Source organism: Colletotrichum graminicola (assembly GCF_000149035.1).
Source record: "Colletotrichum graminicola M1.001 genomic scaffold supercont1.53, whole genome shotgun sequence".
Lineage (NCBI taxonomy): Eukaryota > Fungi > Ascomycota > Sordariomycetes > Glomerellales > Glomerellaceae > Colletotrichum > Colletotrichum graminicola.
This window is the reverse complement of record NW_007361057.1, coordinates 57,524-70,114: the sequence shown is the minus strand read 5'-3', so window position 1 is coordinate 70,114 and position 12,591 is coordinate 57,524. Positions and strand designations below refer to the sequence as shown.

General features: G+C 49.6%; 2 protein-coding genes and 1 non-coding gene across 3 annotated transcripts; 2 read left to right on the top strand and 1 right to left on the bottom strand.

The window, feature by feature from the left end:
* The first annotated feature begins 214 nt into the window (after positions 1-214).
* Positions 215-296, top strand: GLRG_13245. Its single transcript has one exon. It is a non-coding gene; the product is annotated as a tRNA-Leu (tRNA).
* A 729-nt stretch (positions 297-1,025) lies between these two features.
* On the bottom strand, positions 1,026-3,377 carry GLRG_09848 (ion transporter; the record flags this gene model as incomplete). The annotated part of the gene is made up of 4 exons (XM_008100533.1): positions 1,026-2,002; positions 2,085-2,908; positions 2,982-3,116; positions 3,241-3,377. The coding sequence occupies 4 exons, from the start codon at positions 3,375-3,377 to the stop codon at positions 1,026-1,028; spliced, it is 2,073 nt and encodes a 690-aa protein (XP_008098724.1).
* A 4,050-nt stretch (positions 3,378-7,427) lies between these two features.
* GLRG_09847 (uncharacterized protein) lies at positions 7,428-8,864 on the top strand (the record flags this gene model as incomplete). Its single annotated transcript, XM_008100532.1, has 2 exons — positions 7,428-8,356; positions 8,423-8,864. The coding sequence occupies 2 exons, from the start codon at positions 7,428-7,430 to the stop codon at positions 8,862-8,864; spliced, it is 1,371 nt and encodes a 456-aa protein (XP_008098723.1).
* Positions 8,865-12,591: the final 3,727 nt, after the last annotated feature.

Genomic DNA, 12,591 nt, shown 5'->3' with positions numbered 1-12,591 from the left:
CTAGAGAAGACGCAAGGGTTCGTCACCTCTCAGCCAATCCAAGCCACGTCCCCGTAAACAAGAACTCAAGCGGGCGCCGTCCAACCACGAATGCCGGTACCCGCATCCCTAACTTCGGGCAGCATCCCCACCTCCCCCTCCCCTCGCGCCCCCCACCTGATGAATTCTCTGCAACATAATGGCACATTTTGCGCCGACTCCTCAATAACCATCAGGCAAGATGGCCGAGCGGTCTAAGGCGCTAGCTTCAGGTGCTAGTCAAGTAATTGGCGTGGGTTCGAATCCCACTCTTGTCACATTTCCAGATGCGCGAAAGCTCGTCAATCGTTTTTGTTGTTTTTGTTGATGCATCACTTCGACGAAGTTGTGGACAAGTGCGAGAGAGGGTACGATGGCGACTTTTTGCATGTAGTGGGGCGCGGCGCCGGCGTTGGTTTTTTTTTTTTTTTTTTTTTTTTTTTTGGTCTCGTTCCTCTTGGTCATAGCGCTTGAGGTGGGTTAGAGGGGGGGGGGGGGCTGCACACACGCGGCCGAGAGGGATAATGTTATCGACATCAAGCCCACTGCTTGAGAGCGCGTATCACAGTTGGATGCGTGATGATGACGAGTGATGTGATGTATTTTATTCCCAGTTCGCCGAGTTTGAAGAACATATTCCAAGCCCTTGTCCACATTGGCATAATCTACCTTCAAGACGGCAGATCAACTATCGAGCTTCCGAGCTTTCAAATATGATGACACTGAAAACAACACCCAATTACACCCAGTTCCACGCTCACTGGCTTCCATCTCACCAAGTACAAATAAGAGCACATGTACGCCAAGCTAAAACCAAACGCACCCAGGATGTCTCGGGTAACGCAGATACAGCCAACCAAAGCTCTTCATATCACACACACACACAAACATGTAAAGCAACAAGACACACGCGCGCGCGCACACACACACTATACTGACACAAGCCCCAAAGATCGAGCCGAGTGTAGGGCAATCTACCTTTTCAAGAACCATCATGACTGAAATATTCAAGAGGGCGATCCGGGCCGCTGCTGGAGGGCCTCGACAAGCGCCGTGAGCTTGTCAATCTTGTCGTTGAGCTCCGAGATGCGCACCTCGACGGCTGAAGGCGCGTCAGCTTCATCGGCCTCGATGGCACGGTGCTGGGGGCGTGACGAATGGCGAGACTCAAGGCGCTCCTCGGGACGGGGGGACCTCGCGGGGCGGTACCCAGACGACGGGCGGTTGGCCTGGAAGGCGCCCCGCGAGCGTTGTCTCGTCGCGCCCGTCGCGCCACGTGGTCCCTTGAAACCGGCGTACTCGTCGGGCATCACGCGGCGGCGGATGCTCTCGTACATCCTGATGAGGCCGACTATGGGGAGGTGGGTGGCCTTGAGCAGGAGGATGCGGCTTTGGCGGAACTTGTCGTCCGAGGGGAGGAAGAGGCGCAAGGGCCGGAAGATGACGAGGGCGATGACGTTGAACGGCGGGTAGAAGTGCGTGAGCCGGTTGCTAGTCGAGGCCTCGAGCACGTAGACGCTGTACACGTAGAGGTACTCCTCGCGGGCGTGGGTGATGACGCGGGAGAAGGAGTTGGACAGCATACCCGTCAGGGAGCCCATCAGCAAGAAGGAGGAAAGGATGATGAAGATGATCATGAGAGGGGGGCCAAAGACCTTGTCGATGTCATCCATGATCTCGATGCCGACGTACGCCGAGCCAAAGAAGATCTTTGTGAGGATCATCGTCATATGGCTGAAGTTGTAGGCGTCCTGGCCGATGAGAGAGAAGGTTGTGAGGAAGCCGAGGTAGATGACGACGACAAGGACCATGAATTTGACAAAGTCCTTGCCCATCTCCTTGAGACACGGGATTAGCGTGCCCCAGTAGGGCGACAAGCTGAGGAGGGAGAAGACCCGCGGCACCATGAACAGCGCCTCGAGCGCGAAGACGTTGAAGGCGGTATTGGTGATGTGCCGGTCGTTATTGGCAATACCGATGACCCCTGTGGCAGGTTAGCCCAGAAAAGAATGGGAGAGAGAGGCAGAGACAGAGAGAGAGAGAGAGAGAAAAGCAGGCTGGCGTACTAAGAACAGCAAAGGCGATACCAATGCCTATCATGATCATGTCGAAAAGGTTCCAGACATCGGTGGCGTAGAAGATGGTTCCGGCATCGGCCCACTCGCTCAGCTCGTCGTACAGGAAGGCAGCCAGCCAGATGTACAGGACGATTTCGTTGTGGGTGATGCGTTCGGTGTTCTGCTCGACGAGGACGGAGTAGTAAAGGCACAGGAAGAGGAAGAAGAAGAAGGCCTCCCAGGCCTTGAGGTACTTGGGGACCCTCAGGCGGGAAAAGATGTCGGTCGTGTGGGCGTTGTAGAAGCGGGGCTTTTTCTGGGCGTGGACCGAGAGGCTGTCCCAGAAGATGATGTCGCCGTTCCAGATGCCGGTAATGATCTTCTGCACGACGTGTTGGCTGAGGAAGCGCTTGGCGTCGGCGACGGCGGCGATTTCGAGGGCGTTGAGGTTGGTGAAGGGCGAGGTCGGGTCGTCGTCTTCTTCCTCTTCCTGGTCGGCGTGCATGCTCATCGTGAGCCTGGAGAGAGATGACAGGAGCTGGTAGCGCTTGGCGCTGCTTCCAGGGCGCACGGAGGAGCGGCGGCTGCCATTACCGGACCAGCTGCCGCCGGAGAGCAGAGGAGAGTCCTCGTTGCTCTCTAGGTCGGCGTTTGGCGGGGGCGTCGGCGGCTCCTTGGGATCGGGAATCTCATAGAGACAGTAGTCGACGGCCTCGCGCTCCGAGAGGCGGGTGAGGAACCGCCAGGCGACGATCTCACAGGCGCTGGCGCGGGCTTCGCAGAGACCCTTGTTGGACTCGGACTCGTCAACGGCATAGTGCCATTTGAGGGCGCTGCGGTTTGTGTCAGAATGAGACAGTGGAGAGACGCGGGAGGGTGGCGGTTCAGTTTCTACAACAGACTTACAGCAGAGCATTCACAATGGCAGGATTGGTGCAAGTAGCGTTGAGGTGATCGACCAAGACTCGCAACGGCTCACCGGCAGCCGTGGTGCGCAGCTGCTCAAAGGTGCTGGGCAACACGATGACGTCGACAAAGTATCTGGTGGGGAGTTGATCAGCACATCGGCCTCACTATGCGTTCCAACCGGAGCCTCTCGGGCGAGGGAGGTGGCATTGTTTGCTCCGGATCCGGTCTAGAACAGGGGGCCGGTTCCAAAACTTACACGGAGAGCTTCTTGACCACATTGCGGAAAGTGTCGTCCGTGTCGATGTCAGGCAGCTCCAGCGAGTCGAAGTGCAAGGACACGGGGCTCAAGTCCCGGGGCTTGGGCAGCTTCTTGGACCTGACGCGGATGGGCATGTTGGGCCGGTGCTTGTCTCGGGTGCGGCGGGCTGCAGCAGAGAGCTCGTCGGGCTAGCCAATGGACGGGAAGAAGAGGGCGACGTAATTGCTCCTTTGGGGATCCCTTTGGAGGGGGTGGTCAGCGTAGATTGGCGATAGTAAGCAAGCAGCAGATCGACGGCACGCCGTGTAGTCTACGGAAGTAGTTGCGTTGTGTTACGTCGTGCTACGTTGTGTTTCGCTGTGTTGCGTTTGCTTTTTTTGCAGCCGAGAAGCGACAGCAGCACACCTGGCAACGGCACGGATACACGCTCGCTCGTTCGCTCGCTCTTCCAAGCCGCGGACAGTCTGTGGTCATAGAAGAAGCGGTAAACAGAAAAAAAAAAAAAAAGAACGGATGCCGAGCCTGAGGACCCTGACACGACGCGATCAGATAAACTGGCAACTACTGGCTAGCCGCGCTGCCACTTCTGCTGCTGCTGCGGCTGCGGCGGCGTGTTCGAACAGGGGTAAAAGGTGGGGACTTGGTTTTACTGGAAACGAGTAAGTTGCTGGGACCGTGGCGGGGTTGGGTCAACTGACTACCATTGGCCCGTGCTGCTATCTCCATTGGTTTGGGGTTAGCGCCTTCAGGTGGACCTGATCTAAGATGGGACAGCTACCCACCTTGGCTCATGGGGAGAAAAGCTTGGTTCAATTGACACTCACTCATCTGTTCACTCACTCACGCATCTATCACTCACTCAATACGGTGTATTAGTAGATAGGTAGGTCGCATGGAATACCGGCCTTTTTTATTCTTTTTTTCTTTTTCTTTTCCTTTTTCTCACTCGAGTGCCAGGCTCCCTACTTGTACGGCACCCAGCGGTGTGTGTGTGTTGCTGAATGTCCAATCTCACCGCCTCAGTAGGATCCAGGTCAAATTCAACAAGAGACACCGAGTGGGTCATGGGAACAGCTTAATTTTGGGCGCATCGTGGAGTCTCAGGCATCTCACCCCTACATCAAGCCCTCGCTTTCCAATGCGATGTGTCTTTATCTAGGATGTGATATTGGACTCAACATGTATATAGCATTTTCTGCCCTGGAGCCGTCGCAGTCTACAACAAAACGCGTCCGAGGGGGGGGTGGAAAGCCGTCATTCGCGTAATGTCTCTCCCCAACTACTGTACTGGCTGGGCCGAGAGCATTTTCTCTTCCGGCTCAGCTGCGGCCTATCTAGCGTTGATTCTCGAAGGATTCAGGGGCTTCGTTCGGCGACGTGGCCACGAGGGATTGATACTACGAACGTCGCAGGGCTGAGCCTCTTCGATCTATGTTTGTGATGATGGCCCGGCTTCAGAGAGCGCATCTGTAGGGATCTGGTTACCTATAACAGAAATCGGCAACTTCAGACGTGGGTTCGGACGACATGCCCCAGCGTCCAACTTTCAAGCTACCGTGACTGCTCCATGTTCAACTTCAACGCCAACCACCAGGTCAATCGCCAGTGCAGCTCCGTCCGAAAATCACAACCCTCATGCGCCACAGCAGTGACGGGAAAGCATGGAAGCATCCCCGGTTGACGCACGTAACTCCTACCATGTCTTGGATCCTAGCTTCCAAGATAACAGCTGTTGCGGTGATATTTGGGCTGTCACTGATTGCACACCTCATCCAAGTCATCATCTATAAGAAGGCAGGCGCAGTTTCTCAGGATGACAATCTTAATAATCCTAGCCGACGCCCCGACAGAGGTTGAGGTTTTGATGGGTGGTTTGCATGGGCGCCTCGTGGGAGGGGACTGCCTTCATCCCCCGCGCTCGGGAATCTAAAGACCAGCAGCAGGCTGGATACCATATACATGTTGCGCAAGTCCGGATCGTCTTTCGGTTGGTCGGGTTCGGACCAGGGGCGAACATGGGCAACCCCGTCCTCGCTAACGGATACTTGGGCGTCCGGGCTTGAGGCACTACCCAAGGTTCTTGCACTCGTGCTGCTCAACGCCATGCAACCAGGCATCGTGCCGAAGGGGGAGGCAGCGAGTTTTCAGGCTAGTGAGGTAAGAGAGGAGACAGGGCAGGGTGGAGCGGAAGTCTGCCAAGAAGGAGCTCGGCAAGCCAAAAGGACCGAACAGAGGAAGAAGAAGAAGAAGAAGCATAAGAAGCAAAGGGAAGACGGCATGGTGACCGACGATGATGCAAATGGCACCATGGATGAGAGGGTGACAGTGATGACAGGACCGGCGCCACTGGGAGGGGGGCCGATGTTTAGACAGACATGTTTGTCGAGGGTGACACGATTGTTGGAGCGCAGCACGGACGTGGCACAGGGAGTCAGGGCCACGTCCGAGGCTAAGACATTTTATTACTACCTACCGTACGTAGGTACGGAGGAGTCTTACGGTGGTTGCTTTTGCATTAGGCCAATCGGACCGGGTTGGTGATGAAACAACACAGCGTTGCTTTCCAGCAATATGAGTACATTGGATATAGGTGGGTAGCCAACGAATGTACCCAAGGTACGGATAAGTCGCCGCGGCATGCAGACGCCGGCATTTGTAGGTAGTTTGAGCAATTCAGAAGGCAGATAGGCAACTACGGTAGGTAGTAGTGTACGGAGCAGAACAACAGGACATGCTCATCACAGGCCGGGATGAGAATCCTCTCCCTCATGGGGGGGGGGGACCGGACCCTGACTCTCTGATTCGACAGCATCGCCACGGGGAACAGGAACACCCCCCTCCCCGGCTCGGGAGTTTCTGTTAGCGCGGGTATAAAAAAAGCAGTCCGATTGCCCCGCTAGCGGGGTACGAGCTAACACTGTACTACTGTACGAAAGAGGATTAGATAGCACATGATGACAGTGCGAATTACATAAGCAATGTCCGGAGGATCTGACTTGGTGGAGGCAGCGCAGACAAGCGAGGACGATGCGCCTCACTGGGCGGCCCCTCTGCAACGTCCCTTACTACTACTACCTACACTTATTACACTACGTAGTACACTACACTACCCTACCCGTACCAACTCCGTCCAGCTGTTGGGTCTGTTCCGTCAATGTCCCCCTTCGAACTACTGCTACCCGTGTTTTCTACGCTTGTTGATTTCGGTCCGGAACCAACGTGTCAGCGGCAATCTTGGCATATCGCGCCCCCCCCCCCCAAAAAAAAGGTGGAGAGGGAGAAGAAGAAGAAGCCAAGAGCGCCCCCAAGCCGCGGGTGACGCTTCAGCTTCCAACGAGGGGAGAAACACAGCTTTGGCGGCTTTGGGGGCCGAAGCTGCCTTGCGATCGTATCAGCTCATGTAGAGCGGACGGGAGCCATGCACCCAAAAAGAAGAGCCTGTGGCCGACGGAGCAAACGAGACGACGCACCTCCATCACATCACGAACCTGACTAACATGGCATGGCGCTCACCGGCACCGAAATCTCCTTATGGTGTGTGTACAATCCGAGGTTCTCAGATCTGCACGGACTGGTCTCGGGCGCATTTGCCTCATCGCCACAGCATACGGGCAGCATGCATCCATCTATCTCAAGGGAGAGAGATCTTCAGACTCCTCGGCCACGCCCCGAGCGACGCGAACCCGCTGTTACGTTATCATGGTAGAGCGCAGTGCTTTACCGGGGGGGGGGAGGCCCTTTTTTGGAGCCTGGCAAAAGGTGCATGCTTATGATCCTTGCGACGCAACTCCCCAACCCAACCAGCCTCAGCCTCTATCGCTTGCTACCCGTCACACCCCCGAAGCCCGGAGGATTATTACACCCCCCCTCCCTCTTCCCTCATGGCCTCAGTTCCGACCTAAATTGCACCTCGTCGCCCGATTCTTCCTCTGGGCCGGTCCCTCCTCCCTGTTGATTTGCTTCTGCCTGTTCCTGGCCTATTATTCTACACATATCCCATTTCTTGCTCTTGTCTCATTTTATGCTTTATGCTATTCTTGATCTTGTGAAGAGCCACACATCTCCAAACCTAGTCGTATATAACAACACTTCTATCCAAGTTGCTCCTCGGACGGATCAAAAGAAGACTGAGTAGAAACTGATCTGGGCATACAAGCGGGCAAGCAGCCCTCCCGACTTTCAGGATGTTGCTTAGCGACGGCTTCATGCGCCTGCCGCCCACGACGGCCGTTTTGCTCCTCAGCAGTATCTTCGCCCTCACCGAGGCCGGCGCCCTTCCCCCTCAGACACAAGCACAGATTGCTCTCCGGACGTTGGATGTTCGCAGCTGGCCGCTGGCTACCCCGGCGCCATGGCTCGGCATGATGAGGAGGCAGGACGACAGCACCAACACCGTTTGCGGCTACATCAGTGGCGACCCTAACCTCCCGGCAACATGCTCCGCCGGATCTCATTGCGCCATGGATGCCTCCGCCTCCGCCGTCGGATGCTGCCCGAACGGCGTCGCCTGCTCGACCGGCATTTACACCAGCTGCGTGGACGGCAACAGCCCGACACAAACAGCATCTGACCCTTACATCTTTACATGCCAGGGATCTAACGTGTGCTACCGTAACACCTATGATGGAGGCGCCTACCAGTATGGATGCGGTACGTCCAGCCAGGGCGCAACCGTATTGGCCACTGCTTCGGGTCTCAGCACGACTGTCGCAATCACCCGGGTCTCGGTCATCACGAGAGAGGAGACTTCTTCGTCGTCGTTATCCACCAGCTCTTCCAGCTCGAGCACTTCGTCCTCGACAACCTCTACTACAGCCTCGAGCTCGTCGAGTACCAGCTCCAGCTCCAGCTCCTCGACAACCTCCACCTCGGCATCTTCTACGACGCAGTCAGCATCGGCTACCGAAGCTCAGAGCTCACCCTCCGGCGCCGCCGGCCCGCCGCCAGGCGCGGCCGAGGCAGCAAACAGACGCCACAGCGCTACTATCGGCGGAGCCATCGGTGGCGCTGCCGTCCTTGTAGCTATCATCTCGGTGGCTCTGTGGATGTGCAAGCGCAATCGCCGCCGTAACCGACGCCTCGGACCCGGTGCCGGCAAGGGCCCGTCATTTGTGTAAGTCATTGACCTTGGTGCGAGATTTCCCACGGGGGCAACACATAGCTAACTTTGCCCAACCAGCCCGGAGCCCAACTCGAAGGAATTTTCTGCCGTTCCCGGCGGTGAGATGATGTTTGACCAGGCAGGCTACGGCCACCCGGCTATGATGCCCGGCGCCCACGGAACGACGACCTCCATCTCAGGAGGCAAAGCCGCCGGCACGCCGCCGCACGCCGGACCCGGGGGCTACAACCCGGCCCACGGCGCGTCCCACTCCACCGGTGAAGGTGTTCCGCTGACGCAATCGACCGAGAACGAAGACTTCACGCGCGGCTACAACGACGCCCCCTTGCCCGTGCGCGAGGAATACCGCCCGACGAGCTCGGGGAGCAGCACGGCCGCCGGGAATCCCTACAGCAGCGGCTCCGGGACAGACTCGGCGCAGCAGCAGGCCGAGGGAGCTGACGGCAAGCCGCTGTGGCAGCAGAACCGTAGACAGAGCCGTAACATGGTGTGGAGGTGAGGCGGAGTAGTTTTGTCAGGATATTCAACTGTTCAATAGTGGAGCCAATCCATAGTCACGTGATTTACCATCACGTGACTCACCCTGGTGGCTTACTTACACTACTATAAATATCTACAGTAACAACTTCTTCTTCTTTTTCTAATTATCTATCTTAACAAGCAACTAGTAGTTAATTAAACTATTACTACTTTACGATTATAATCCCTATAATACTAACACTAATTAGTAGTTAACTTTATAGTTACTACTACTATAGATTAGTAAGGATTATTAGAAGAGGCTTATAATACTTTACTTACTATAGCAGCTTAGATTAAAGTATTAAAGTGCTACCTAGCCTAAAGATTATTAGTACCTAAGATCTTATAATACCTAGCAAATAACCCTTTAAGCCTTATGTCTACTATATAATAACTACTATTACTACTATTAACTTTATTACTTTTAGAAAAGTCCTTTCCTTTATATACTACTTACTTACTAATAACCTTTATAGTATTTAGTATAATTATCTTCTTTTTATACCTAAGTTTTTTTAAGTTCTTTTTCTTTTTATCCTTTAACCTTTTTTTCCTTTAATTATTAAGATTTTTATCTTACTAAGTTTTTATCTTACTATAGTAGTAATAGCTTATATAAAATTATAAGTAAATAGACTTCTATAAGTTCTTATCTAAATAAGATCTTACTAGTAGGACTAGCTATAAAGTAGTTAAGTAAAAACTACCTAAGTAATCTACTTTTAATATAGTATTTATAAGTAAATAGCTTTTACTAATTTTACTTTTATATACTTCTAATATTATATTATTAGCTAGGCGTAGCCTATAGTAATTATAACTTCCTCCCTTAACTAGATAATTAGTAGCTAAGTGTTACCTTTAGTAAGTATACCTCTTTTTATTCTTTAAGTAAGGTAAAAAAGGTAGAGGTTACTTATATTACCTTAATTTACCTGCTTTTTTTTATCCTTTAAATACCTATTAATAACTATACTATCCTCCTTACTTTTTTTTTTTTTTAAGTAAGGTATAGTTATTAGTAACTAATATAACTTTTACTTAACTTTATTATCTTAATTAATTTAAGAAGACTACTTATTATTTACCTTTAAGTAAGGTATATAACCTTAACTTTTTACTTTTTTTCCTTTAAAAATCTTTAACTATAGTATCCTACTTACTAAAAAGTAAGGTCTATATATATCTCTTTTTAGAGATAGTATATGTCTCCTCTTGTTCTTTAAGTAAGATCTAGCGTAAGGCCTCCCTAGAGCTATCTTTTTATATTACTAAAGCGTAAGGCCTCCCTAAAGCTATCTCTTTATGTTACTAAAGCGTAAGGCCTCCTTAAAGCTATCTACTACTATCTATTTATTTATTATTTTATCTCTTTATTTACTTTATCTCTTACTTATACCTCCTTATATTATATTATTTATCTACTTATTTTATTATTATTTATACTAATAGTAGTAATTCCTTTAATATATAGATTTACCTTTAACCCTATAGGTAAAAAGTAAGTGCCTATATTTAAGAGGTTAGTAAGGCTAATAGAAAGTAATAATAGTAAAGGAAGGACTAAGTAAAAGGTAAAGTAAACTATAGGCGCTAGCTAGGGTAAAGAAGTATATCTATCTATAGGATATTAAGGATCTATATTTTATCCTAAAGTGTAGCTAGCCCTTTATTATTATATAACTATAAGGTATAACTAATTTAGCTAATATTCCTAATAGCCTTACCTAAGTTAAGTAATATAACGCCTTAAGTACTATTATTATACTCTAAATAATATAATATAGCTTTATATAGTTATATAGTTAATAGCTATAAAGATATACTACTAAAGACTTTAAAGAATAGTTACTTAATACCTTTAAAGGTACTACTTATAAAACTATTATTAAATTTAAAGACTACCTAATATATAAGGGTATATAAGTATTAATAGTAAAGTTACTAACTATTACTAAATAAATCTACTATACCCTTAAGGCTAATAATCTAAAAGTGTAGATACTTAAAGGACTTTACTTTATAGCTAGGATTTATTATTATTCTTACTAATAAGGCACTTATAAGTACTACTATAGGTAATAGATTTACTATAACTAGTAATATTATTTACTTTAGCTTAATAAAGTGTAAGTAAGTTACCTAAAGTATACTAGCCTTTAAGATCTATAGTATAGTTACTAGTACTAACGTTACTTATATACTTAGTATAACTATTATAATAATTACTAACTACCTTAAGCTACTATATATACTAATAATCCTTTATACTAACTTATACTTACTCTATAAGTGCCTTATTAAGCTTAGGACTATAAAAAAAAAAGGCTTATAATTAATATTATAGCCCTTTAGTAGTTATATAAGTAATATAAGGTCTATAAGGTATAATAAATATAAGGTAATAATAATCTTACTAATAGATTTACTAAATTATTACCTAATAAGGCGCTAAAATAACTAGTTAGAAACAGGATAGTTTAAATTAATATAAAAGGATAGGTTTCTTAAGCTATATAACAGATTATATAGATAAAAAGTATTAAATACTTTTATACTTTTAATTTTTATTACGTTTTTAAGCTTTTTAGCTGCTAGGCAGTATCTAGGCTATTTATAGCGATTTTCCTTTACTTTAGAAAGTTACTAGTGTTAGGATATTTAACTGTTTAATAGTAAAGCTAATCTATAGTCACGTGATTTACTATTACGTGACTTACCCTAGCGGCTCACTTACACCACCACAAATATCCGCAGCAACAACTTCTTCTTCTTTTTCTAATTATCTATCTTAACAAGCAACTAGTAGTTAATTGAACTATTACTGCTTTATAATCGCGATCCCTGTGATACCAACAAGTTTGCTTGCTCGCTCGTGTGGGTGTGGGCAGAGGCTTCCGGATGAGGCTGGGATCACGTTTGGGTGTTTAGGAGTTGGGGTAGATAGATTATCGACATTGACGCATACGATGGCGGCTGTGTGGTCACACGGCCTGTGGTTAGATTGGAGTCGGACCGCTCCTGATGAGGTACGCAAGCTGTAGTTGATATATGTAATATTTTCCACATCTGTTACCTCTCGGGCGCACGTCTCTGGAATCGATTACTGTGACGTGGGCTGTGTGGGTTGTTTCCGTTCAAACAAGCCCGACTCCCTTGCCACGCCACACTGCTCAGCAATCTCTCCATGCCGTTGCCAAATCAAGCCTCGCAGCCCCGGAACTACCGCCGTTCGGCATCAGCAGGACCGGCGCCGGGGACGGGCAAGCGGACAGGTAGGTAGGCATATACCCACCCACACCGCCAGAGGCGGGAAGGACCCACTGATACCGTCCAGGCAGGTACACACTCTCCGGCCCGAATGCGAACCAGTATTACTGCGTACACACGCACACACTTTGGACAAGGTTTTTTCCGCGCGACAGCAGCATGTGATGGCCATTCCCGCCAGGGGCCAGCCGGTTCGGAGGCTAAACTACCTAATTTGGACGTCAGGGCTTCGCACGTCGTGGCCTCGGAATACGAGACGAAGATCATCAAGGTTGATGCTGTCCGACTGCGTCAGGGACGGGATTCGATTGGCTGCTTCGCCCCATCACAGCCTGAAAATACAGGTACTCGGTATTACTGTTTACCCAGGTACAGGCACAAATCCGTGGTTAGCACTGGTCCTGTACCGTAGTTTGCACAAGTGGGACATGACA